General features: G+C 42.2%; 1 protein-coding gene across 3 annotated transcripts in view; it reads left to right on the top strand.

The window, feature by feature from the left end:
• CRHR2 (corticotropin releasing hormone receptor 2) overlaps window positions 1-26,536 on the top strand; it is a 141,615-nt gene that overhangs the window by 57,661 nt on the left and 57,418 nt on the right. For all 3 annotated transcript variants that reach the window (XM_025896822.2, XM_018089228.2, XM_008923667.3), the window contains one exon: window positions 20,484-20,569. Coding sequence is in view for 2 of the 3 variants with exons in the window: in XM_018089228.2 (XP_017944717.1) it covers window positions 20,484-20,569 (86 nt within the window). In the remaining variant the exon portion in view is untranslated. The remainder of the gene's footprint in view (window positions 1-20,483; window positions 20,570-26,536) is intronic.

Below are 26,536 nucleotides of genomic sequence, written 5' to 3'. Positions count from 1 at the left end.
TGAATGGAATTTGAATGGAAATTTTTGTTCAGTCTAGCCAAGTTGACCTAATTTTGGGTTGCAGATCCTGCCTGGAAGGATATGCCACTCTTGGAAGGAGATCAGTTATTGCTCTTGCAAAAAGGGATAGATCTGCTCTGCAGTCAGAGGTGGGATTTAAGTTGCTGACTGTTAGAGATGCAGCCAGTGTAGGCTGACTAAGTGCAAATAACACCAGAGCTGTGACACACAACCATCAGTCTGTGATGCTCTGGCCCAGCAGGACTGACAGAGGTGTCAGGGCTGAGGGGTTGCTGCTGAGGTCTCATTGCCCAGTTCACTTTGTTTGTGTTCCCACTCCTCTGTAAATACTCCCTCCAGTCATGGTCCTCCCACAGCTGTTTCAAGCAGTGATCTCTGGCTGTATTTTAAACCAACTGTAAATGTTTTAAATTCGACCTGTGGTTTATAGCTAAATACTCTAACTGGTTTTCAGTCTCAGAAAACAATTCAGTGTGCTGACTCAGAGGCATTTTTATCTCTTACAGCTCAGTGAAGTTGTGGAGAAATTCTCTATGCCTGTAGCACATATCCTTTCCCAAAATAGACACCAGACTAAACTGGTGTTATTTTTACCTGAAATTCTAGGTTAGTGTCTCACTTCAAAGAATTTCGTAATGGATCTTCTTTTGTTGAAACAAGGTCACTGATCTGTAGTAATTACCATCATTCACTACAAATATTTCTGAACTTTCCTGAAGTTTCTGATGTCATGTCCTGTTTGACAATAATCCTTAAAATTCTGCAGGGCTGTAAAGGCTGGATGTGTGTTTCTGCCTTCTCTAACTTAGCTCCAAAGGTGAGGCTCTCATTCCAGTCTGGAATGAGAAGTTGAGGAAGCTTTCTAAGCTTTTCCAAGCTTTCCTTCACTAACTGCTCTCCATTCAACTGACCTTGAGGAGCTTCAGCATCCACTGTTTCAGCAGCATTTGTGTATCCATAAGTGTATCCACACTTATCACAAGAGAAGTTGTCTTTTACATTGCCACTACATGGCTCCCCAAATCCTTCTACGAGTGCATTCTGTGTCACTCAGTGTCTCAGTTATTTTGACAGATCATGAACAACATAATTTCAGGATGGAAAAAAGTGTAAGTGGAAAGAAAGTGGGGAAAAATGGAGGAAGTAGAAAAATTTAAAGAAGGATTTGTAAACTGGCTGTTCTCATGTGTAATCAAGCAGCATTCTCTGCAGTCTGAAGCATCCTGTGAATAGTTTTCCTAAGTGATATCAGTACTAAGGTAACAGAGCTGTATTCTTCTCTTAGATGCAATTGAATTCTGAGTAATTCTCCGAAGTTAAATATTTCCTCCTGTCATATTCCGGATGTACAATCATTTAACAGCTAAATACAGTGATTATCTGAATTTCACAGATGATGACCAGAAGAAACTGTTATATGATATATATATCCCATCTCCTTCATGTTTCAAAAATAACAAGAACAAATTTTAGTTACCTTTGTACTCTCCTTAGAAAATCTGCAAACCTTCTTCTATTGACTGATCCAAAGATAAATTCTTCTGCACAGGAAAGACACTTTATCCAAAACACTTCGTGTGTAATTACTTAAAGAATCTTCTATCTATAGAAAGATTTAGATTCTATTTTAAGAGGAGAAGAGTTTAAGGGTAGTGCATTAAATGATCTCATTTCACATGACATAATTAAAATCAGACAGATGAGAAGAAAAAAAAAACTTGGTAATGATTTTGTTTTAAAAGTCTTTAATGGGAAGTACTCCAAGACACTGTGTGACTGTAAAGTCACCTTTTACTCACTAACCTTTCATTTGGGAAATGTTTTGTAGCAGATCTCTCTTTTTAAGGTGTATCAGGTGAAATGAAGGTTCAGCTGTGAACTGCCTGCTCACAGAATCATAGAATGGGTTGGGTTGGAAGGGACCTTAAAGATCATCTTGTTCCACCCTCTTTGCAAGGACACCTTCCACTAGACCAGGTTGCCCAGAGCCCCATCCAGCCTGGCCTCGAATGCTTCCAGGGATGAGGAATTTCAGTTTTTGTTATGGATGGGTTGAGTCAGGCTTTTATAGAATCAGAGAAACTGAATACCCTGAGATGGAATGGACCCACAGAGATCATCGAGTCCAGCTCCTGGCCCTGCACAGGACAGCCCAGTAATCTCGCCATGTGCCTGAGAGCGTTGTCCAAACACTTCTTGAGCTCTGGCAGCCTTGGGGCTGTGACCTCTGCCCTGGGGAGCCTGGTCAGTGCCCAACCACCCTCTGGGAGTAGAACATTTTTCTAATCTCCAACCTAAACCTCCCCTGGCACAGCTTCATGGCATTGCCTCAGGTCTTATCACTGGTCCCCACAGAGCAGAGATCAGTGCCTGCCCTTCTACTTCCCCTCATGAGGAAGTCATAGACTTCTAAGAGGTCTCCCCGTGGTCTCCTCTTTTCCAGGCTGAACAGCCCAGGTGCTCCCAGCCCCTCCTGGTACAGCTTCCCCTCAAGGCCCTTCACCATCTTCACAGCCCTCTTTTACATGTGTGTCAGGAGCACTCACATAAAAGCCATCCTTCCCTTGGTGTGCTCACTGTGGCCATCACTTCTTTGGGAATGAAGGTTTGTCCCATGCTGTGTGGATTTGATGGAGGCTGATGGCAGCTCTGTCCTGGAGCAGCAGTGTTTGTGATCAGCTGTGCTCTGGGTGGGTTTTTTTGTTATGCTGTTTGCAGTCTTCTCACTGCCTGGCTGGGATCTTGCACTCCACCTCCACTTTCTTATTCTTATACTGTTTCTTCGTAGCCTGAGCTCACAGAAATTTTGGAAAGGTGCTGTTTTCAATTACAGCACCATGAGGGCCTGGGTCTCTGCCTGAGGCTTCTGCTTCTGTAACTCAAGTCAGTGCTGTACAAACCCCCCAGATGCCACTTCACTAGAAATCATCTAACTTGTAAGACTCAAAATGTTCTTTTGTGGCTATCAGCCCATCACTACTCCTGCAAAAACCATAGAGGGTTTAAAGTCCAAATTCAGGGAGTATTGACTTCTGTAGCTGTGCCTTGCTGCGTGGTCTGTGTGCACCATAGGTGACCCTGCCACATCCCACCCATCCTGAAAGAATGTGCAATTCCATTTAGATTTCACTACTTTAGAATTCTTCTAGGTTCAAGACCAGAAAACTGTAGCATTGCACTTGCTGAACCTCAAGACCCAGAATAATTTCTGTTTGTCTATATACATAAGATGGGATTTATCTCACTGAACTTGAGCCATCTCTGAGTGATGACTGGTCAAAGCCCACCTTCTCAACTCCATTTCTGGTCAACAGAGAAAGATGCAGAGACCAAATCACCCTCTGAACATGTCCATCTTTAGCAATAATTCCAGAAGTTTCCACATCTGTATTGCTTCTATGGTTGAAAACAAGCAAAGTCTTTTGTCTTGGCTTGAAGATGGACAGGCTGCTTGGATGGTCTTGGAGAGTCATCACTGCAGTAGAGGCAAAAGAGGGACTTAACAGAAGTCTGAGAACAGTTAATTAGAATGTAGCACTATGGATCTTTATACCACTTTTTTTTTACTTTTTAAAAAGTTTTTTTCCCCAATTCTTTCTTCCTCTCATTCTCTCTTTTCCAGAGATGAGGTCTCACCCACCTATGGAATTACCTGCCTTCAGGGGTGGCAAATGCAGGACTGAAGCAAAATCTGTGGATCCTCCAGGAGGTCTTTGCCTATTTGGCAAATGATAGAGCAATTGGAGATAGACTGGGTCTCCCAATTGCACTGTTTTAAAATAAAATTCATAGAGTAAAAATTGGACCAAACACTGTTAGAGCTTAATAGAACAGCACTTACTTGGTGGGCCAAAATGAACATTTCCAGTGGAAGCTGGAAGTGACTGCTTATTTTTCTCAGAGAAGAGGCTTCAAGATTTGGATGCTCATTTGTGCAGAGGTTTTATGTTGCACTGCAGATGTTTTCATGGTCACATAAATTAAAAGCAGGGCTAAACTGTCAAGCTGACACGCTTTTCAACAATCTTATGTAGCTTTTCTGTACCCTGTTCGTAACATGCACATGAAAGTTGCATTGCTGTAAAACGTAATTAATTGTTCTTTAAATGCAATTGAAGTTTCACCCTACCTTTAAAAATAAAAAGTGAAATTACCTTTTAAACCTTTTAATTCATCTGTCAAAGAAAACAACTCTAGTATCACCATATCACCTTTCCCACGTTTGATATACAAGTCAGTAGCTCATTATTATTTAGCAGAGGAAGTCAAAGCTGTGTTACTTTGAAAAGTGTTATAAATTTAAGACACTTTTTCATGCACTTTGGATTCTTTGAAGTCCAATGCAGTTTCTCTGCCCATTCAAACATTACTTTTTTTCTGTTTTGGTTTTTTTGTGTTTTGTTGGTGGTTTTTTTTTTATTCGACAGCACAGCTGTTCACAGCAAATGTGAGATTTAAGATTTTATGGCTTGGTACCAAGGAGAACATCAATTAAGCAGTCCTCACTTGACTACCCACTGGTTAAATATTGCTCACTCAATTTGCTCTTGGGGAGCTCATTTTGTGATTGAAAGGGAAATGGTACTGTGGATAAATCTGTCTCAGTGTAAGAGATGTAATGTATGAGTTCTCAGTAATGTTTTTCTTTTCATGAAAGAGAAACTATTACCAAAGTAGTCAGTAAGTGTCTAAATGGGAGAGTCTCAGCTAAATGGAAGTAAATGATGAGCACTAAACACTTCTCCTGGGTGAATGAGCTCTTTCAAACGTATTCTACCTGATCTAATTGCTCTCTTGGTTGAAAGGAAATGATAAATCTTTCTTAAGACACCTTTTTTTCCCTTCTTATTTCTCAAAATCCTCTTGCATTGTCACTGTAAACAGCCAGTCTTAGTGCCCATCTTCCATGTCAGCATGACAGGAAACCAACAACTATTTAAAGAGCAGCAAATTCAGCTCTGAATGACAGGAGTGTTCTGCAGTGTCCTGTCTTATGTTCCTTTGTGCAGTTATCTGTATTAAACTAAACTTAGCGAGTGCTGAAGCATCACCAACTCTTTTATGCTCTTTGAATCACCCAAAATATTTCCTCCACCTCAACTTCTTGGTTTCTGCCCTTGGTGGATGCATCATTTCTTTAGGGATGGTGCTGGGGTAAGAAGACTGCCTTGCTTTCATCTTACCTCTTTCTATCTCTTATGTCCCTGATGTAGACTGATCTGGGTTAAAAATAATTTTAAAAACCCCAAACAGCCACTCAAAAACAAATAAATAAAAAAAACAAAAACCCAACAAGAAACCACATAAATGACCAGCAACAACCACAAGTTAAAAAAAAAACTCAAAACCTAACCAACATTTTTATTTTCAATCTGGATCCAATTTATAGTGCTTCTTCAGAATTCCTGGAGCCAGTGTCTATGTCCCAGGAAAGGGGTACATAAATCTAGGGCTCGTGAAGCCAACAAATTTGGGTTCTGAAAGCCTCAATTCTACAATTAAATTGAAGACCACCACATCAACTTTAAAAAAAAAAAAGAAAGGAAGAAGAAAAGTGAAATATAGAGAAAGCAGGTTTTCTGTATCATTAGCAGAACCACCTTCCTTTTTTTGGTTAGGACAAGCTCCTTCTTAGCAACCATGGAAGGGAAAGAGCAGTTTTAGCTTTCTGGAGCAAAGGACTGACGGCTTGAAAACCAGCCCAGACAACCTTGGGCTATAATATTCACTTATGGTATATATCCTCTCTTGCAGGAATAGAGAAATAAAAGAATAATAATTATAATCAGAAATAAAATTTACAAAAAAGTGAAAGTGAAGAATTAAAAGTATCAACAGTGTGGGATCACAGAACTGTTTGGGCTGGAAGGGACCTTAAAGGTCATCTCATTCCAACTCTGTTCCATGGGCAGGGACACCTCTCACTAGCCCAGGTTGCTCCAAGCCCCATCCAACCTGGTCTTGGGCACTTCCAGGGATGGGGCAGCCACAGCTTCTCTGGGTAACTTGTGCCAGGGCCTCCCCACCCTCAGAGGGAAGAATTTCTTCCCAGTAAAGAGTTTCTTCCTAATGATTTAAAGCAAACTAAAAAATGTTGTTTCAGATTGGTACAGAGTGAGGGAAACTTGCCTGGAAATGAAGGAATGTTGAGGAAAAACCTGAGCTAAGTTGAAACAATGGGAAGTGTCATATTTTTTTTAGTGCTCTGAGAGGTGTCTGGAATATATCTGGAGGGACAGGGGGGCTGTTCTGTCCTTTTTTGTACTGTGAGGAAATTTTATATAATAAGCCTAAGATTATTGCCCTGCATGTAAAGCAATGCGTGCAGTGTTTGGTGTCAACATGAGATGACTTATTCTTTCCATCCACTTCCTTGTAGTCATGGAGAATTAATCAAAGGGAAGAGTGTTCTCTGCCAACTTTGTTAGTACCGATTTTGGACACAGAGTGTCACCAGCCTTCCCTTTTCAGACACGCCAGTACCTGCAGGTGACACATAACTGACTCTGGGAAGTTTGTGTAGTGGTGCCAATTATATAGTTCTCTCCTCATGGATGATTGAGTTAATTCCAGTGGTGATCAAGGACTCATAGCAGCTCCTGTCTAGAGAGCATTTTCTCTTCCTCCACAGGTTTGGGACCACAGTTTCTGTTCCCTCTGTACACAAATCCATCCCCCTGTTTACTGCAGCAGTTGCCAAAGCTGTTTGAGTGTTACAGTCAGCCATGAGATCACAGGTACATGGGTCTTAAAAAGCTGTATGTGATGATGTTGAAGCTGCCACACCACGTTTGCCAGGCCACAGTGAACCCAAACCCACGTGGGATGGTTCAGAGGTGGCTCACTAATCATCCCTACTTGAAATAAGCTCAGGCTCTTAAGATGCTTCAGAGAGCTTAGCCAAGAAATGAAGCTGGTGAAATTCTTTTCTTAGACTGTCACAGCATGTGCTGACAGCACCCTTTATACACTATAAAATTAGAAGAGGTTTTAAAATTCACTTTCTGCCTCCCATGCCATTTCAAACCCCCAGAGAGACAATAATTATCAGGTGATAAGAAAGCACCTTCCTACATAACGGCAGGTTTTCCACATGAGTGATGCATTGTATTAATCGGGTTATGTCAGGGGAGCAGCCTCTTTTCCTCTTTTCCACCTGGCTTTTGCAGATTATTTGTGGTCTTCCTGACCAACACGTGATCACTCAACTCCTTGTGCATGGGGAAATGTCCTGTGAAGGATCACTTGGGTGAAGGCTGGGAGATGTCTTGGGAAGCTGGACTGAAGTGGAGACCAAGGAGCACTGCAGACAGTCCCATCTCACTCCCAGAGAGCCAAATGCATATCTTTGATCGGCCTTTTCTGACTGTTAAGGTGGTGTGAGCATGAAAACAATCCCTGCAGAACGATATGGTCCTTCACAGTTCCCTCTCAAAATTAATCTCATACTTTCCCACTTCATTTTGATATCACTTGCAAAGCAAATTTCCTGGTGTACTGTCCAGTACTAACAAACACCACATGAAATATTGTTTCTTTCAGGTTTCTGATCTCACTTAAAGTTTCGATACATGTCCTAGAGGAGAGGACTGGCACATGATTCTTATTCCATGCTACATTTTGGGAAAGAATGCAAATGCAGCAGTGGAAACAGTACTAAAAAGTGTAGGAAGGGGAGCCCTGGGTGGTTTAAGCAGTTGGTGGACTTTCAAATACAGGCTTTAAGAAGTCAACCCAGCAATTGCATATTTACAAAGTCAGCTATTGCCTGCTGTCCTCCTTACCAGATAAAACATCTCTGGACAGAAGAGCTCCCCACAGCAGTGCTTGGTTTCTGTTATGGATTCAATCAACTTTTTGGCACTAGTTTCAGGGGTGGGAAGAGAAAAACTGAGAGGGAGGCAAAACTGGAGCTCAAAAGCCCAGTGCTCCTTGAGGTAAGTTCTTTAATGAAAGTTTCCTGTTCCTCATTGTGACTGTGAAAGAAAGAAGATCTGACTTGGGCATTGCTTTTCTCCTGGCAGGTGTTTTCACAGAGCTGTTTTTGAACCTTATTCTGCTCACCAGTGGGAGAAGGAGGGTATTTATAGAGAGAGATAATCAGCAGAAAGTATAGCACTATTAGTGTGTGTAATAGGAGTTTAAGATTCAGAATTGCTGTATTTCCCTATATCTGCAAGGATTTTATTTTCTCATCTCAAACAAACCCAATCTGTGATGACCTAAAGAAGCTATTTATAACCTTCACATCAGCAGTCATCTCCACAATCAAAATTCAGGCTCTTGATGTTGCTGAATATTTTGCTCATCCTGTAAAATAGTGTGATTAGGGAAGGGGTTTTATTGAGAAACATCAAGTTCATTTCACAGAAATCAGGAGAAATTGCCCATTCTCATCCCCTTTTTAAACTTGCATTTTTAGAAGGAGGATTGTGGCTGAGCAAAATGGGCTCATATCTGCCAAGAAACATCTGGAATTTTTATATTCTTGTATCAGGTTTAGTTATATGAAAGCTGGCAGGGATTGTTTTGGCAAATGGTCACCCGTCTCGTACTTGGAGTCTTTTTTTGTCTTGCAGGCAGTCTGTTTCTTCCCTGCACTCCCCTGATGAATATTTAGGCTTAGGGAAGGTTTGGTGCTTTCTGGCAACCAACCAGAGCATAAGCTGACAGCAGCGTATGTTGTGTTTTTGTCCAGACATCCTGAGACATGCAAGTGTGACAGGATCTGTCTGAATCATCTTGGTAGACTGTAGTTTTCAACAAGGCAAGGACTCTTATAAAATGCTGGATCTATGATCCGGGGAAGAGTTGGAAATAAAAAAAAAAAAAAAATTAAACAAAAAAGCAACTAACAAAGAAAATCCCTGCAAGGCCAAGCAGCTGTTCCTGGTGGAGGCTACTGTGGGAGAGGTGAATCCCCAGTGCTGACTCAGTGATAATCAGGTTTTGCAGATCCTCTTAAGCAGACTCATTCCCTGTGTTGTGTGTGATATCTTCCCTTATGTTCCTGGGTTGCCCTTATTTCCTGAGGGCCCTTGTCTCTCCCATGTGCTGCTCTCATCTCCCAGCCTCTGCTGCTGGACTGGAGGTTTCACCTGAATTCCATGTCAAAAACATTTGAACCTTGCCAGGCAAATATCCCACAGATGGGTGCATTTTGGAGTCTTAGTCTCATCCCTAATCACCACCTCCTTTTCTCAACCACCTTTCTCATTACTTTTGCAGAGTTCTGGGAGCAGGTCAGGGTTCCCAGTGAACACTGACTCTATGCTCCATCATGAATCATTCACACAGCTGCTGTGCTTTGCTTTTGTGATTGCAGCTCCCAAACTCCTGCATAAATTCCAGGCAGTGAAGGCTCTGTGAGAAGAGCATTGATTCCCACTTTCCCACTCACCTCAGCAAAAACTTAACCATGCACACAGGGCCTCATTTCCTTCCACAGGTTGTACAAATTGTCTTCTTGAGTTGTCCCTCCTAGGAGAACTCCAGCCTCAAGCTCCTTTCCTCTCCCTCCCACTACTGTGTTAATCAGATCTTAGTGTTTCTCAGTTCCACAGTGCCTTACTACAGGTAATAAAGTACAGTTACACCTCTCATTATCACTGCCATCTCTCTGTGCATTCAGTAATTACGGCAGGTGACTAATTGAATTCTGAATTTCAACTAAGAAGCAATTACTACAAAGATCAAACATCATTATCAGCCTGTGCCCCTGCCAGCCTTCCAGAAGGGGGTCAGGCAGGAAGTTTCATAGCTCTGTGCTATTCTAGTCTGTCAAGCTCAGAAACAAATTGGGCTTCACCCCTGGGTGATGACTTTCCTCCTCCAGTCCTGGGGCTCCACAGGAACTCACTCCCACTACTCAGCAAAAGGAGAATTAATGATCTGTTGGACTAACCAGTCCTTTTCTTAGACTACACCTTTCTCCCTCATGTTTTTTTAGGTAGCTGTGCAGGTGGAAGTTCCCTCTCTGTGTAGGTGGAAGTGTTCTGGGCTGTAGAATCTTTCCCAGTAATTTGTGCTTGATCCATACAAACATTAACTAGTTGGATGATAGCCTGTTTCTTAAAACAACTGCATCACCCAGCGTCAGGTGAGGGAAGTCTTTAAAACAGACACAGAGTGATTGTTCCACATCAAATTACAGGCCTATCCAGGCTAGTGCTTTGTTCAGCTCAAAGACATAAATTTAGATGTCTTTGTGAAAATGCTTATGTGTGTTCTAGGTGATTAAATTCCTCCTATTGTCAATAGACGTGGGGTAAATGGAAGAACAATTCATCTCCATAAAGTAAATGGCCACAGATCAGCTGAATCTGTCTAGACTGTGCTGGCTGCAATTTTTGGGCTAATAAATTAGCTTAAACTGCAGAAATTAGTGCTGTTTCATGGCCTGGATTGAGTGGATACCATGGACAGCAAATAATGCTGGATGTCTATTTAGCAGCATGGACACTGCAGCCTTCACTCACATGAGCATCTGCATCAGGACATTACAATTTATGTCTTATTCTTGAACTGTTTCATCTGTAGAGGAATAGAAGAATGGGGCAAGCATGAAGAAAGACTGTTCCTGGGTGCTCTTTCAGTTTCCAGCAACCCAAGTTTCTGTGACTTGCTGAAGTAGAAGTGATAGTAGAAGTCTGTGTGTGACACCTGGCCTGTCACCAAAGATTAATTTGAATAGCTGTGTGTGGAAATTACAAGCCCAGCATGAATGTCAGACTTCTATTTTGCAACAGCTTTTGGAGGGGGGTCAAATAATTTCTGGTTTATGCTAGAAATTAAGAGTTTTGATTTGGGGGTCTTGTTTGTTTCTTGTATTTTGTTGGGGTTTTTTTTTTTTTGTTTCTTTCTTTTTTTTTTATTTTTCCTTGTGCTGAAAACCAGGTGAAGGGAAAAGGTGATAACCTGAGGAATCATTCAACACAGCTTGCTTCGTAATCTCCCTCTTTTATCTTTCTACTTAAAAATACAGGCAGGTCTGAGTTGGAAACCTTTGGGTTCTGTGTGCATTCACGTTTGGGGATTTGCTGTCTCAGGGAATTATCTCCAGAGTGCAAATAGCCTTGGCAGGCTGCAGACTCATCCTGCATATTCACCTCAAGTTCAGCTCAGTAACACAGTCATGGAAGCAAATAACCTACACTGGTTTTGGGGGAAAAAAAATGAACTTTGCAGGCTGTTACAGGGTGTACTTGTAATTTAGGCACTGCAGCACTTTCTGACACGCACTGAAAAGGAGGGATTATTTGCCTTTTCCCCCTCCTTTAGTGCTTTTGACACATGTGGCCCAAACCCTGTCATGTCAATTAGTATAAGGACAAGAACTGTGCTCTTGCAGGTTTCTGAAAGCAGGATTAACTGAGCATTTATCAGATGCTGGTGAGCCTGTTCACTGGGTTCTCTCTCTCTGTCTTCCTGATGTTCCCTCAGTAGTTTCTGCAACAGCACAGTCCTGACATTTCAGAACAAGAGTTTTCTTATTCACAAGACATGAAATAATTTCCTAAGGAAATTAATAGGATATAGGGATAATAATTATATAATTGAATAATAATTCTTTTTTATTGGGTTATTAATAGAAGGGTTACCACAGCTGTAAACAGTTGAGACAAAGAAAGCAGCTTCCAGGATGATTCCCCAGTGATTCTTCTGAGGAGTGATTGTTTTAGGAAAGGGCAACAGTTTGGGGATCACCTGCAACTGCCCACACCTCAATCCTGAAACAAGTCAAAATGGAGCTGCAAAGGAACAGAATATGTACTATAAAAGAGCTGTATTTTATGGAACAATCTGTTAACCCAGGAGGAATGAAAGGAGTGAAAAAATAGGGCAAGGGATTGTGTTTCCTGAGTTGTGGGGTTGACTTTCAAGGGATTGGAAAGTCAAAAAAACAAGTGGGTTTTCTTTTGTGTAAAGTTTTGCATTAGCAGGTATTTCATTGAATAAAGTCAAAAAGAGCCACTGTTCTGAGAGTTCTGTGCAGTTCAGTCTCTGGGATCTTTCTTAAGGTGCTCAAAAGGCAATATTTGCTGCCAGGTAGCCCAGTGTAGGGCAAGCAGAGTTCAAGGCCAGGCTGGAGGGGACTTGGAGCAACTTGGTCTAGTGGAAGCTGTCTCTGCCCATGGCAGGGGGCTGGAAATGGATGATCTTTAAGGTCCTTTCCAACCCAAAACCTTCTGTGACCCAGTGTACAGACAAACAGAACTGAATTCCTCAGGTGCCCTTAATCTTGGTCAGTTTAACAGGGAGTGCCTTGGGCTACAAATCCAGAGAACTGTTTTTCTAAACTCTGAGGAAGTCCAGATGACTTTTAAACTTCTGAAAGGTTCTGTTGCTTCCTTGGCTTCTGACATGTTATATGACCTGAAAGAATCACTTAAGCTTTTCAGCAGGTAGGAAATCGATACAGCAAGTGAGCATAATTGGGCTGCTTGAGCTTCTGGTGAACTCTTTTTGGACTTCTTTGTAAAGAAAAACAATAGAAAACTCATTAGAGTTTCTTGTGTGCTTGAAAGCCTGAAGAAATATCAGGTTGGTGAGCCAGATAGAGCTGAGTTTAGAAATATTTTTTCTAGGGGAACATTTCTTGCCTGAAGTCTTACTTATCTGCCTTCCAAGACTCTCCTATAAGTACATTATAATTCTGCATGAATGTAAGGGAAAAAAAAAAACAACAAAAAAACCCAAAAAAAACCAAGCAAACAAAAAAACCCTAACTGTGACATCTAAGAAAACCTCTGCACAAAGTTTGGCTTTCAGGATGATGTTGGCTGATGTATAAAGTAATAAGCATCGCTTGGATAACTGTTCTTGCCTCTCCTTATTTTTGTCAGAATATCCCTCATTGACAAATAAAGTATGTGGAGGTCTTTTTTTTTCTCCAATCTCCTGGATGTCTGGCTGCTGTCACAATTATGCTGCTGTCACTTATGATTTCTAGAAATAGTAAGCAGTGTACTGATGCATTGTGAATCCTACCTGGCTCTGGCTTGTCATTGCAACAATCAGGAAAGATTCCAAAGAGGAATCTTTGGCACATGAATAAATAATTTATAGCCCCATGATTCAGCCCCTATTTTTAGAGGCTTTCTGTTTTTCTGAGACTTTGAAAAAGGGCTAAGAATAGTCTATACATGAAGTGATGTGTCTTTTATGCAACACAGGTTCTTTCTGTCTCGTTTGATCTGAATCCTATGAAATCTGGGCAGCCAGTCTGAGGAATTTATATCATGCAGTTCCTCTTGGATTTACTGGGGATCATGGTGAAAAGGTTTTACTTAATGCCAAGCAAACTGTCTTGTTTTAACGATTAAATGAATAAAACTTATTTGGAGGAGACACTGGGAGAATCCTGCAATGTCCCAGTGATTAGGACACTCTGAAAGAAAGAAATCCATTAAACTGGGTTCAGGTTCCTCTTGAAATCCAACAGAGGAAGGACCAGACTTGAAGTGCTCCATGTTGTGAGTAACTTATGGGCTACAACAATCAACACTGGAATATTGTCTTTTATTTTAACTCCTGTGTTCTTAGGTTTTTACGCCCTGAAGAAAAATTTTAGAAAAATTCAGAGTCCGATTTACCTGATTTATCAAGTGGTTTTTGCTGCCCCATAACTGTATATTTCAAAATTCATTTATTCAGTTCAGGAAATGTCATCCAGCTTTAAGCCTGATACCGAGACAAGACAGGTTTTCTCTGCTGTCTGCTTCTGATTCTATAGGCCAGCATTTCACAGAACCTATTTTAATGTTGCATTTCCAAGGGAAAACCTCACTTGTTTGGGCTTGTTTTCCATTGGCAAACTTGGGATAAACACCTCCATTTTGGGGGCACCATTGACTGGCTGCTTTGCTGTGCCCTGAAGGCAGAGTAGGAAAAGACTGGTGAGATGTGCTGAACGAGGCTGAATGCAAGTTGATATTTAAAATTAAAAGGTTGAACTCCACCTGTGGTAAATATGCAGAACTAACACACCCTGAAAAAGAAGGCTAATTGCTCAACTTGGTCAGAGGGCAGTACAGGGGCAAAAATGGTTCAGTAGTTGTCTTAAAGAGCAAGGAAAAAATATATATTTAGGATATTAACACAAAAAAAAATCCCAGTGGAGAGATTTAGCAGACTGTCTGTAACAGTTTTACAAAGCAACTGCCAGAAATTCTTGGGGCTTAGACTTTTAAATCTGGACTGAACAAATGCTACTGAGGAGATGGGTGACATGACCCACTGACCCCTTTCAGGTGTTTGCTGCGTCTGGGAGGCTCTGAGGCTGCCAGAGTCACTGCTCACTCCACTTTCCAACACCTTGTAATTTCCAGGGATTTTGTTCAGTGGGGATTCCTGTTTCCTGATTGACGGACCCTTCATTTCAGCTTGGCTGCCAGCTCACGTGGATAACCTCTCAGAGCAGTCAGATACCCTTAGCTGTGCCCAGCTCAGGGCTTAACTCAGGCTGTCTTTTATTAATTTATTCATTTGCCTATTTATTCCCTTTGCTCCAGTAGCAGATGAGCTTGTCTCAAGACTCCGTGGACACTCTGTGTGTGTGGGATCCAGGGCAAAAGGCAGTTAGAGAGGTTGGATTTCCATTTTAGTGATAACTGGAAGCGTAAACCTCCTCGGAAAATCATCTACATGAGAGACAGCAAGATGACTAAAATCTTTTTCAGAACCAGATTAGTTCCAGTTGTCAAGGACAAGATCCATTACAGCAGTGCCTACTTGCAGTGTCTGGAATTGTCTTTCACCTGCTAATGACTGGAATGATGTGGTTAACTTCCTGCTGGGAATTACATCCACTCGTCTTTACCCAGTGATCCTGTCTCTGGTTTCTTGTTTGCTTCGTGTTTTTAATGGACTTTTACTGACTGAACACAAGCCACCAGGCCAATCTATACATATTGAGTTACTGCTACCTAAAAGGCTTTATGTTGTTCAGCAGGATCAATAAAAAACAACAACAACAACAACAAAAAAGATAAAGAATACCACTAATCAAACACTCTTCCTTACATATTCCATTCAGAAATGCAACCTCATCTGCAGTTAGAAATGAAATTAAGGTCAAGGTTTTACCTCCCAAACTGATGTAATACGTTGTACCTAAGCTATGTTTTAAAGTTGTTCCAGAAGGTAATAAATAGTATCCTCTTAATGAGGGAATCACAGGATGATTGAGGGTGGAAGTGACCACTGGAGGTCATCTGGGCCACCTACAGCCTGAGACCATGTCTGGACAGCTTTTAAATATCTCCACGGAGGGAGACTCCACAACCTGCCTGGGCAACCAGTGCTCCCTCACCCTCACAGCAAAAATGTGTTGCCTGCTGTTCAGGTGGAACCTTCTGTTTCTTGATTCGTGCCCGTGGCCTCTGGTCCTGGCAATGGGAAAAAAAAAAAAAAGAAAGCCTGGATCCATCCTCTTTGCACCCTCCCTTCAGGTATTTGTATAAATTAGTAAATCCCCCCGAGCCTTCTGTTTCCCAGAGTGAAGTGTCCCAGCTTTCTTATCCTTTCCTCAAAGGAGAGATGCTGCAGCCCCTTAATCACCATGTGATCCTTCGCTGCTCTCTCTCCAGCATGTCCACGTGTCTCTCGTACTGGGGAGCCCAGAACTGGACACAGTTTTCAGCCCATGTGTTGGCACAGCCTTTGTAGCTACTCTGTGTTTACTTTGTGTGTGCTTTTGCTGTCTGGTGTTGCTGGTTGTCAGTATTTTAAGTCCGACGTTCATGTGAGCACTTGCAGTTTTGAAGCAGTTACACCGAATATTGAGACTTACCACAGCCACTGGGTTCAGTGGTTTCTAAGTAGCAGAAAAATCACAGTTGAGATGACAAATATTGACTGTTGGCTGCTTCATTTGCTGTTTAGACACAGACTGGGAGGCTTTTTAGATGAGTGTCTAGCAGAGTTGTTAATAAAGTGTAACACGATTGGGAGGAGTTCATTCTGCATGAGTTCAGATGCCTGAAAGCCACAGCTCAGTTCTGGGATAAAGGTCCTTGAGCTTATTGGTGAAAAACTGCTCACATCCCATGCCAGTTTTCCCAGAACTAGTCTTGTGATACTGGCACTGAGTTGCAGGGGTGCTGAGGGGGTTATGGGCAAAGCTGTGAACAGTTTGGATGTCTCCCCCCTTTATCAAACACTAGAGTGTGAGGAGTCCTTATAAACTACTAAATAAAGCCTGTGAGCTTCTCTGATGTCCTTCGTGCCAGATGAAAATCACTATCCATTATTTTTGGGGCTACAGTACTCAAATCTGGGTTGATCAGCTTCTCTTTATTGAAACAACAGATATGCTGAGCTTTCTTAAAATTCCCATTTGCCCTGAAAATAGACAGAGCTGTGATTATCATAGTTGTTTATTTGGATAAATGCAACTTTTGTTTTTTCTCCCTTCAAGGATCTTTTACTCTCTACCTTAGAATTTCTCAGTGGCTTTCAAATGGTTTTACTCCACTAAGAAAAGTTAAAGCTCTACATGGTGTGGGCATGTGTATACAAATACACGAAAGTGAGACATTCTTGTAGTTATTTGGCTGTTTCTTTGAATATAATCAGAGAAGATCCATAAAATAAATAGGCTGAGCTGGACACTCCTTCCCCAAAAGCTGGAGTTAGGGAGAATTGGCACCTAGGACTTCTCAGCAAGAATTGCTTTTACAGGAGCTTCATACACAGAATAGTCCCTGTTCCTGCTGTGGGTGGCTGGTTGGAAGGAGCAGGGTATTCCAGTTCTACTCCTGCCAAGGCTTTGCTGTAGTCATGCTCAGATCTTTTACCTCCCTTGTGATGTGGCACAAAGTTTTTCAGGAGTGGAGATCCCTTTTACAACACCTTAGAGTCCATGAGAGCTGCAAATGTTGGTGCTTCTGCTGTCCTTGTGATGTGCATCTGGTCTCTCATTGCTGCTGTTGGTCTTGCTGGTGGAATAGGACTATGATCAGCTCTTAGAGGAGATAGGGAAATGCATATGTAGTGCTGACAGGCCTGAGGGGATGAAATACATTTTCTGGAAGCTAACAGCAACCCAAGTGACAACCTGAGCTCTTCTACATATTCCTTCCTATTCAGGGATTTCTTTTTTGCCTCCTTGCCCATCCCCTGGACTAATGGTTAAGCAGAGGAAATCAAGTGCCACCAATCCACAGCAAAAGGAAATCAACATTTCCAAAATCAAGGAAGAGACCATCGACTGAAGCACAGAAATGAATATTGGATGATGTGTCAGAAGCTCTGTGGATAATGACTGAGTGTTGCCTGTGCCATCATGAGTCATCTACTACTCATTATTGGTTTGCATGAACATTAAATCTACTTGTCCAGTTGTCTTACGTGAGTGCAAGTGCACCACAGAGCACAAATAACCACATGTTGTAACCACCAAGTATCTCTTTATTTTGTGTATTTCTTCTTTAGAACAAAGTCAGTAAGGAAGGAGAAATCATAAGAAGAGAAAGTATACAGAATTTTTCAGTATGTCATTTGTCAAAGAAGATGAAAATTTACACAGTTGTTTTTCAACTAGGAAAAAAACAGTTCTAATAGCTCTATTTCTTTCCATTTATAATTAACTCTTCTTGCCCTAGAAAGATCACGTAATTGTTCTTTTCTTCCTGGGCGTTCATTGTTTGTTTCTACAATGGAGTTCTCCATCATGATTCTCCCTTTTTTTTTTCTCCTATTTTTAATGACAATCATTAAGAAAAACTGAACTTAATCCAGTCTCTTTCCATACACAGTGCTTTAAAGCTAAGAGCAAGAATGCTTCTAGCACGAAGCACATTAATCCCAGTTCTCCCTGGAAAACCGGGTGAGAAGGAATATTTTTCAGCACGTTCAATCAGTGCTGGTTTCCCTCTTCCTTTACACACTCTGTAGCTGGGGACACATCACTTCCATTGATCTCTCTCATGGAACCAATGTATCTGTCATTTTTGGCATCTCTTCACTGCTTTGATCCCTGCCACAACTCTGCATGTCCCAGAAAATCAGCCTGTCGTGGAGTCCAGTGTCTGTATTTCCTCATCTTCTCTGTGCTGCCTTTGACAGTAACCAGGGATGTCACGAGGCAGATGTTTGCTGCTATGAAAAATGCCAAGATGATTATTTGAAGTCGCCATTATTTTATCCAGAGTCTTCTGTGCAGGGATATACCAGCACACACAGGAATTTTAGCTCATGCCAGATGTGACTGAGTGTCTGTGAGCACAGTGAGCCTCTATCCAGTGCATGTGGGATTGATCCAATATCCTCAAGAAATGCTGGACTCACTATATGCCATGGGATTCATCTGTGCATCAACAAGAGCTGCTTCCTCCAGGTGCCTTCAGTGAGGTTCTTACTCTTTATTACCTCACTCACTAAATGAGGTATTTCTCCTTTGAAGCACTGGGTAAAAGATCTGCATTATGTTATTAAAATAGATATATGAAAATACATCCAGTGTGATCAGAAACTTGTTTCCATGTGGCTATTAGGGCTCATGCTGTAAGACATTTGGAAGAAAGAAAGAAAGAAGACCTTTACTGTGGGATATAAATTAGTTATGACTGCTAGAGTTTGGAATGAGATATTCCCAGAAGTCAGATCTACTTGCTGCTGTTGTTTCCGAGAAGTGACTGATACTGGAGGAGATTCTGGACTAGAAAAATTCAGAGTTTGATTTTATCCTCCTCCTGTTCTGATACTCACCATGTAGGAGATCTGGTGTGACAGCTCATAAACCCAGATAACTCAAAGAAGTTCCTCAAAGAACTGCCTTGACGTGGGTTTTATGTTCTAAGTCTTGACTGTGTTTGTGCTCTCCACACCTGAGCTGGAAAGGCACAGCAAGGCAAATGAAGAGTCAGAATGAATAAAACAATGGTTTGAATGAATAAAATAAGGGTTTCACATGAGCACTGTCCTGGAATTGGGATTCAACATCCCACTAAGCACCCACTCAGTGTCTGGAGAGTCAGAAGTTTGCTACAGAGATTCAAGATCAGCAACTGGCCAAAGGATGGGACAAATACAAAGGCTTTGAGAGATGTAAATTGGATCCTACCACCTAAATCCCACTCAGACTGTTTTGGTTTTTTTACCTTGTCATGTCAAAAAGAAGCAGTGGAAAAGTGCAAGTAGACAATAGCAGTAAAAAAATCAGTGCTCTGTGTGGATATGGTGTAATCTGGAGTGTCCTGTTGCTTTCCATGTGGACTGTCCTTCTCTGTAAGGAAAAACACCTTAAAAAAGTCTCTTTACCTTTGTTTTTCAAAGGCTGTTGTCAACAGAACTTTTAGAAACATTCAATCTGATGCCTTTATTTCTGATTTTCCTGAGGGCTGGGTGCTGTACTAGCACTGAATGACCATGGCAAAGGCCCAAGAAGAAATTGGATAAAGGGCAGCAGGAACATCATGAAGAGTTCATTAGGGAAGTCGCCTGCATTTGTCCTTCGGGGATCCTTCTGAATTTCCTGTTTTATTTTAATTCTCTTGTTTCTAAGAAACAGTTCAAAATAAGAATGTAAAAAAAAAAAAAATATTGCTTGGAATTGGATGTACTTTTGATGAGTGGAGGAAGGTAGTTTGTACAGCAAAACTGCATAGTTTTCCCTCGGAGTTCCTTGGGATGAAGAGGAATTCTTGCCAGAAATTGAACTCCCCTCCTCACCCCCAGTATCATTACATGCAGTTCTCAGAGCTCCTCGGGGTTACATTACAATTGGCCATGAAATCTCTTTGCTTCAGTAAAGCAATTTCTGATTTTCACTTACATTTGGGGAGAACTGGAACCTTGGAAAAAGACCAGAAGTGGTTTCTTTTCCACAGACAATGGGTGAACACATCCTAACCTGGAGGGACCCCTTTCTGAAATAATTCTGGGTGGATTCTTGTGTAATCCCCCCCATCCTACCTGTCCCAGGTTTGGGAGATGTGCTGATCTTGCTCCTCATGTTTTTTGCAGAAGTTTTCCCAGCAATAGTGTTGCACAGGAAGACTCCAGAAAATCAGCATCTCCGGGAATGTTTTGTCTAGTTTGCAGTGGGATAAATGGAAGGGGGGTAGAGCAGTAAGTTCACCATGCACAAACCATTCTCACAGAGGGGGCACTGAACCCCTGAACCTCTCTGGTTTTGAGTATAGTTTCTTTTTAAAAGACTATACCAACGTTAAGCTTTCTCTTGCAACGTTCTTCTCATACCTTTTCTGTCTTCTGAACTCATAGACTGTAAGAAAACACTATCAATCAATATCTTTAAATACTTGTAGTCTCTAGTTGTGTTCATGTTATTTATTTCTCTCCTCAGTGGGCTGTTCTAGTCCTCACGGAGGTGGGATAAGTTAATTTGCCTTGTAAATAATCTGTTCCGTTAATCTTTTCTCAAATCTGTGAGATTTCTAGGCTGTTTAAAGTCCATCACAGACTGTTCATCTCTCTTTTATTTTGGTCTCTACCAGGAAATGCCTACAGAGAATGCCTGGGCAATGGGACATGGGCTTCCAAGATAAACTACTCTCAGTGTGAGCCTATTCTGGATGACAAGGTCTGTATTTTTACCTTCATTCTTCTCAATGACATTTCTCATACGTGAATGCAAAGCTAAACTTAAGGTTAACATGCTAATTTGGGACTTCTGAGAGAGATTCCATTTCTGTCTCTGCAACAAAACCTCCCTGTGAATTCAGGCAAATCACTTGTCCTCTCTCCATATCCCCTACTCACATGTTTTTTAAAAAAGGATGCTTTTTATCACACTCTGTCCCTGCTGATGTATGTTTATGCAGATTTTTCTTAGCTTTGTTCAGAGCCTACAGATGCTACAGTAAATGTTAGTAATGATAACATTAAGACCAAAAGCCTCTTTGGCACTAAAAAACAAGTTTAACCAGCTGATTCCACCCTGTATCTGTCCATTCTGAGGTCTCATCAACAACTGACCTTTACAGATCTCAATGTCATTTCTCCTTAAGCAAATATGTAAAGAGGCAGCAAAAGAAAAATACATAAAAAGCAGACTCAGGTCTCAGCTGCCTTTAAAAGATTGAACCAGTCTTCCATGATATAGGAGTTTACAGATTGCAATTAGCATATGGGGTTAAGCTCCTTCCAAAAGGCTGCAAGCAATTATGCAAAGCCCTTTTCTTGTCAAATGTCTCAGCTTTTCTTGGAGGCATGGCAGACATTCACCCTCACACAGTTTAAGCCTTCCAGCCTTTCACACCAGGTTCTCTTCCTCTCCATCCTGTTTTGATTGCTGTGGTGGGGCAGGAGCACACACAGTCCTTGTGCTGTCTCTGCCAGGGGTGACTGTCCCCTCTAAGAATCAGGGTGGAGCTCAGCAGCTCAGCTCTGTTTAAGTTTTGGGGTTCATCCAGCTCATTCCGTGTTTGCAGTTGTGCTGTGCCAGTTGCAGAGGGGAGGTGGACAAGATCCCACATTTAGTACTCAGGAACTATCTGGAGCAGTGCTGTACCCCAAACAGTCAGGATGTGCTTTGTCTTAGGTCCAGCATCCATCCTGTGAGATCAATGTGTTTGCTCAATGTGGGCTTTGAACCAGTGACTCAGAAAACAGGTAACTACACACCAGCTGCTGAGGAGGACCTGCTCTTACCCACTAGCTAAGTTCTTTGGTGGCACCCCATCCTCCTTCCTTTTGCTGGAGGCTTCTAGAAATTAGGAAAAAAAATGTACCAATACCTGAGTGCCATCCAGAGGGATGTTCCAGGTGATCCAGCAGAGTGATGATGCTCTCATGGCAATTTAAACTGACCTAAGTAAGGACCACCCCAGGGCAGCCCCTCCTTACATTTCTTTCCCACTTAAAATGAAAAACTAACTTGTTGCTGGGTCGTTTTTTTGGATGATTCAGTTCCCTACAGCATTTTGTTGCAGGAGTGCTGGGGCCAGCCCAGGCACAGGGCAGTGAGGGCGTTGGTGGGATTGAGGGGGACACACCGACCAGCTCTGCCTGAAAGGGATCTGCACATCTGTGAAACCACCCTCTTAAAAATGAGCAAGGGGGGGGGGTGGAGCAGCCAGTGCTGGTTTAGAGAACGGGGAGCAGAGATGGGTGAAGGCTCCATATCTTTGATGTGGTTTAGCTGGTACAGGAAACCTGAGCTGATAACAGTGTGCTGCTCAGGAAAGTGCTGCTGCATTTTAATGGCCCTCCTTATGTGTTTGCATGGCTCCAACAGTTGCTATCTCTGCACCAGCAAACACAGAGGAGTTTTGTTTGAAAAGGCTGGAGAAGTGTTGTGACTAGACGACAGGATTATTTCCTGTGCTCTGTTTTTGCTTTCAAAAACTTTGCAGCTATGGTGATAGCTTAAAACTACTCAAATAGCGTGTTTCTTAAACAGATGAAAGTGCAGATGTTTCCCCACCCTTGCTTATAGAAGCTTAAAAACTCATTTGTTAGATCTTCAAAGATTTGCAACAAGCTTTGCAGATATTAATATTTGTGAATATTTTTGAAATCTCTCCTAATGCTCAGTGTTACGGATGAATACTTGCTTTGTGATGTCCAAAAAAACTAGGAAAAAAAATCCCCATAGATTTCTCTGGGGGTTTGATTAAAGGTGAGATTCAGGCACACACATGTTTCTCCTGTTATTTATTGACTGAGCCTAGCAGATGCTAAGCATCAGCTGGGAGGTGTGCCCTGTGATTTGTGTTTATTTTTAATACAGGAAACAACACTGCTGTCAAGTTTGGCCACTCACAGCCAGAGTGCTGAAGAATCACATGGTTTGACTCTGAATTCAGTGATTGATAGATGGGACAGGAACATGCCCCATCCCCAGCTCTACCTGTTTTATGGCAGAGTTTTGATCATGTAGCAAGGGAAATTTTAGGGATTTGTCAGCTGTGGGTCAGTCTCAGGGGGCATCAGCTCAGTAACACACATTCCCTGGATTGCATCAACACATCATGGCTCTGCTTGTGGTCGAGACCTGTGGCAGCAGCTGATAAAACTCCAGTCTGGGACTGATTTGCTCATAGATTCCCATTTTGGCTGGGATCTAATTCCCTGTGTGGAGTTGTGTCCTGTAGTTTAAAATGCCCCTGTGTGTCTCCATGTAGCTGGCAGGTGACAGTCCTTTGGAATACCTGTGCCCTTCGGGTCCTTCATGGCCAGAGAAGGGCAGCAGAGCTGGGGAAGGGTCTGGGCACAAGTCTGATGAGGAGCAGTTGAGGGAGCTGAGGGTGTTTAGCCTGGAGAAAAGGAGGCTCAGGAGAGACCTCATCGCTCTCCACAATTGCCTGAAAGGAGGTTGTAGCCAGGTGGGGGTCAGTCTCTTCTCCCAGGTAACAAAAGTGACAGGACAAGATGAAATGGCCTCACCAGGGGAGGTTTAGATTGGATATTAGGAACAATTTCTTCACTGAAATGGTGGCCAGGCATTGGAACAGGCTGCCCAGGGAAGTGGTGGAGTCACCATCCCTGGAAGTGTCCAAGAAGCACATGGGTGTGACCCTTGGGGACATGGTTTAGTGGTGAACTCAGCGGTGCTGGGTGAACTGTTGGACTCGGTCTTGGAGGCCTTTTCCAGCCTTAATGATTCCGTGATTAAACAGCAGCAGTTGGAGGTCAGTCACCAAGGCCAGCTGGGAAGCAGAGTCTGCTGAGTGCACCTCAAGGGTCACTGATGTCTGTGTGTGCACTACTTCTTTCCCTTGCTGCTGATGTTGGGTAGATACCCAGATGTTGGTGCCCTAATGTCAGACTGAATCTCACCCTCTGAACAAATAGTTGGCTCCTTCTCAAGGCACAAGAATAAGGTACAGAAATAAGTTTGATCCTACTGGCTGCTTGATGGCACAGCGTGTGACAAATGCAAAAATTCTACTCAGCCTGCAAGCTCCTGTGTCAAAAGGACTTTTGCTGCATCGAGCACAGATCTGTGCTTGTTAGAAATAAAATGAGTCTCAGGCAGCAAAAAAAAAAATACATCTTAGCCTCCAAAAAGAGCTATAATTTAGGAACTTTGGTCTTGTCTATGTGGCCTATGTCAGCTGGATATGAATTTGGTTCTGCTGATGTTTTGAGGTGGCTTCAAGCTGTGTAGCTGAGTTAGCACCATGCTGGGCTTAAGCTAATATATCCTGCATAGGAGCACAGCCACACCAGGCACAGTTATGCAGCTTCCAGCTGGCTCAGAACAGGAAAGCAGTCAACTCAGAGGCATCTTGGATGACAAAGATACTTCCCAGTGGCTTCTGAAAGTCCTTGGAGAGGAGATGTGGTGTCTTTAAACCGTGCTGGTGATGAGATCATGCTGGCAACAGGAAGAAATCTAAAGTGACTGAACTGGCAGTGGAGTGCAGAGCCCCACAGGGAGACATGAGCTGTAAACACTGGCAGGACCTGCCAGTAAGTTCTGTTAGAGGGAGAAAAATCCTTGTCAATTGGACTAAAGAGTGCTGTCATTAGGTGGTCATTCAGTCAAATCATTAGCTGAATTGGTTTGGACAGGTTGGCTGTCACATTCTGGCTGAAGCAAGGGGAAAAGTGCTCTACACAGAACAACTCCACAATTACCTGAGATCTGGCTGCAGGGAGCCCACCATGTCTTAGATTTGCAGGGCTGGTGCAGGTAAAGATATAAAGCTGTGCTTCCTCAGCTTACCTGGTAGAAGCTGGTGGGAGACACCTCTGCACTGTCTGGTGTAACATGATTGTTGTGTGTAATGGAGGAGGATTCCACTGGTGTGACCTGCTGTGATCAGAGAGCAAGGCTACTGGTGTGCAGACCATCTTTGTATTCCCCATCCCTGGAAATGTTCAAGGCCAGGTTGGATGGGGCTCTGAACAACCTGGTCTAGTGGAAGGTGTCCCTGCCCTTGGCAGGGGGTTGGAACAAGACAACCTTTAACATCCCTTCCAACCCAAACCATCCTGTGATTCTACGATCTCCTTTTCTAGCTAATTTCTTGTGTAAAAACCCTCCTCCTAAGCCTGAATAGAATTTATATCTTCATTTCAGTGAAGTGAAACATCTTCCTGGAAGCAGAAGAATATTGGGTAACAGTAGAAGGTTGTTGACATTTTAGATGTATTGGTCTTCACGAGGGCGAGACAGAAAGGAGTTATAAAAGTGTTTTACATGAACTGAGCTTTGGCCAACACATGACTGATTCTGAGCACGTGTTTTTCAGCCCTGAAGGTGCCGTCTTCAAATCCACCAGAGATGCAGATTGCATGTAGGCTGGTGGAAAGTGATCTTGCCACCCTGTCAGCTTAGTTTTTCATAGGCACTGAGGCAGTTCTTGTTTCTATGATATTTGATTTTGCCTTTGGGAAGCCTTGTTAGTGCCAGAAACTGAAAATATGAGAGTCGTGCCTGTTTTTCCTTCAGCATCAGTGCATCAAACAGGAGTTTAATAATTTTATTTTTCTAACTAGTCTTCTAATGCTTTGAACTATGCCCTCTTAAAACTTGAGTGAAGTTGAAACAGTGGTCAGGAGCCACAGGAAGGAGCTGAAGGGTCAGACTCAAAGAGCAGGATCGTTGTCCTGGGAAAAATGTTGTCATCTTCCAGAAGATATCTAGCACTACACGAGCAATTCTGAGGAAAGTTCTTAGTCATATTGGTTTAGTTTTAGGAAGTCCTGCAAGAAGTAGTGATTTGGATTCAATGGTGCTTACAGGTCCCTTCCAACTTGAGATATTCTGTGATTCCATGAGTTTATTAAGCAGGAGAGTAATTAAGCCATGCAGTTTACCAGGGCACTCCCTGAATAATACAGCACTGCACAGGTAGGCACATCAGGTCAAGTGTCTTTTTCCTTCCCTTTAAGTGTCCCTGTGTCTTAAGGATAAATAAAACTCATTGTGGAATTTGGATTTTGTAAGTTTGTTTTGCTGGTTTTTTTTCTTTTCTCCTCGAGGCGATTCACAAAATGGGCCCATGGATGGGGAAGTTTATTTTAGGGGATTTTATAATGGACTTAAAAATACCTTGCATGGTTGAGTTCTGTCCAGAAGCAGCACATTACTCCGTGTGCTGAAGATGTAGGCAGGTTTCATCACAGAAATGATTCCAAGAGAGTTTTTTGGCAAAGTGCTGGAAGATGCTATCTTCACAGAACAATGGAACAGATTAACTACAGCTGCTGGTTGTAGTTTCAGCCAAACATTCATTCACTGAGAAATTCCTTTGACTGGAATAAAATATTAAGGGAAATTGCTAGGAAAAAAAAATGGAAAAAGGAAGTTCAACTAAAATTAGAAAACTGGTGCCATTTGTAGGATTTTGCTTTTATATTTTTGTCACAAGGGAGGAAATGTAGGTGGTTAGTTCTCAAGGGTCTTGTTTTTCTGAAGGAGGACAACATTCCAAATTGGGGAAAGATCTGCTTATCCTGAAAAGAAACAAATGCCAAACCCAATAAATGAATATATTTTTCAGGAGGATTGGTTCTTTCAGTAGCAAACCTCTGTCCCTTTTTAACCAGCTTCAGTATTTATCTGAATAGTGTTTTTCTACTTCTTTCTATCCAT

Source organism: Manacus vitellinus, unplaced genomic scaffold (genome assembly GCF_001715985.3).
Source record: "Manacus vitellinus isolate BGI_N305 unplaced genomic scaffold, ASM171598v3 scaffold_12_pilon, whole genome shotgun sequence".
Taxonomy (NCBI): Eukaryota; Metazoa; Chordata; class Aves; order Passeriformes; family Pipridae; genus Manacus; species Manacus vitellinus.
This window is presented reverse-complemented; position numbering and strand designations above follow the sequence as displayed.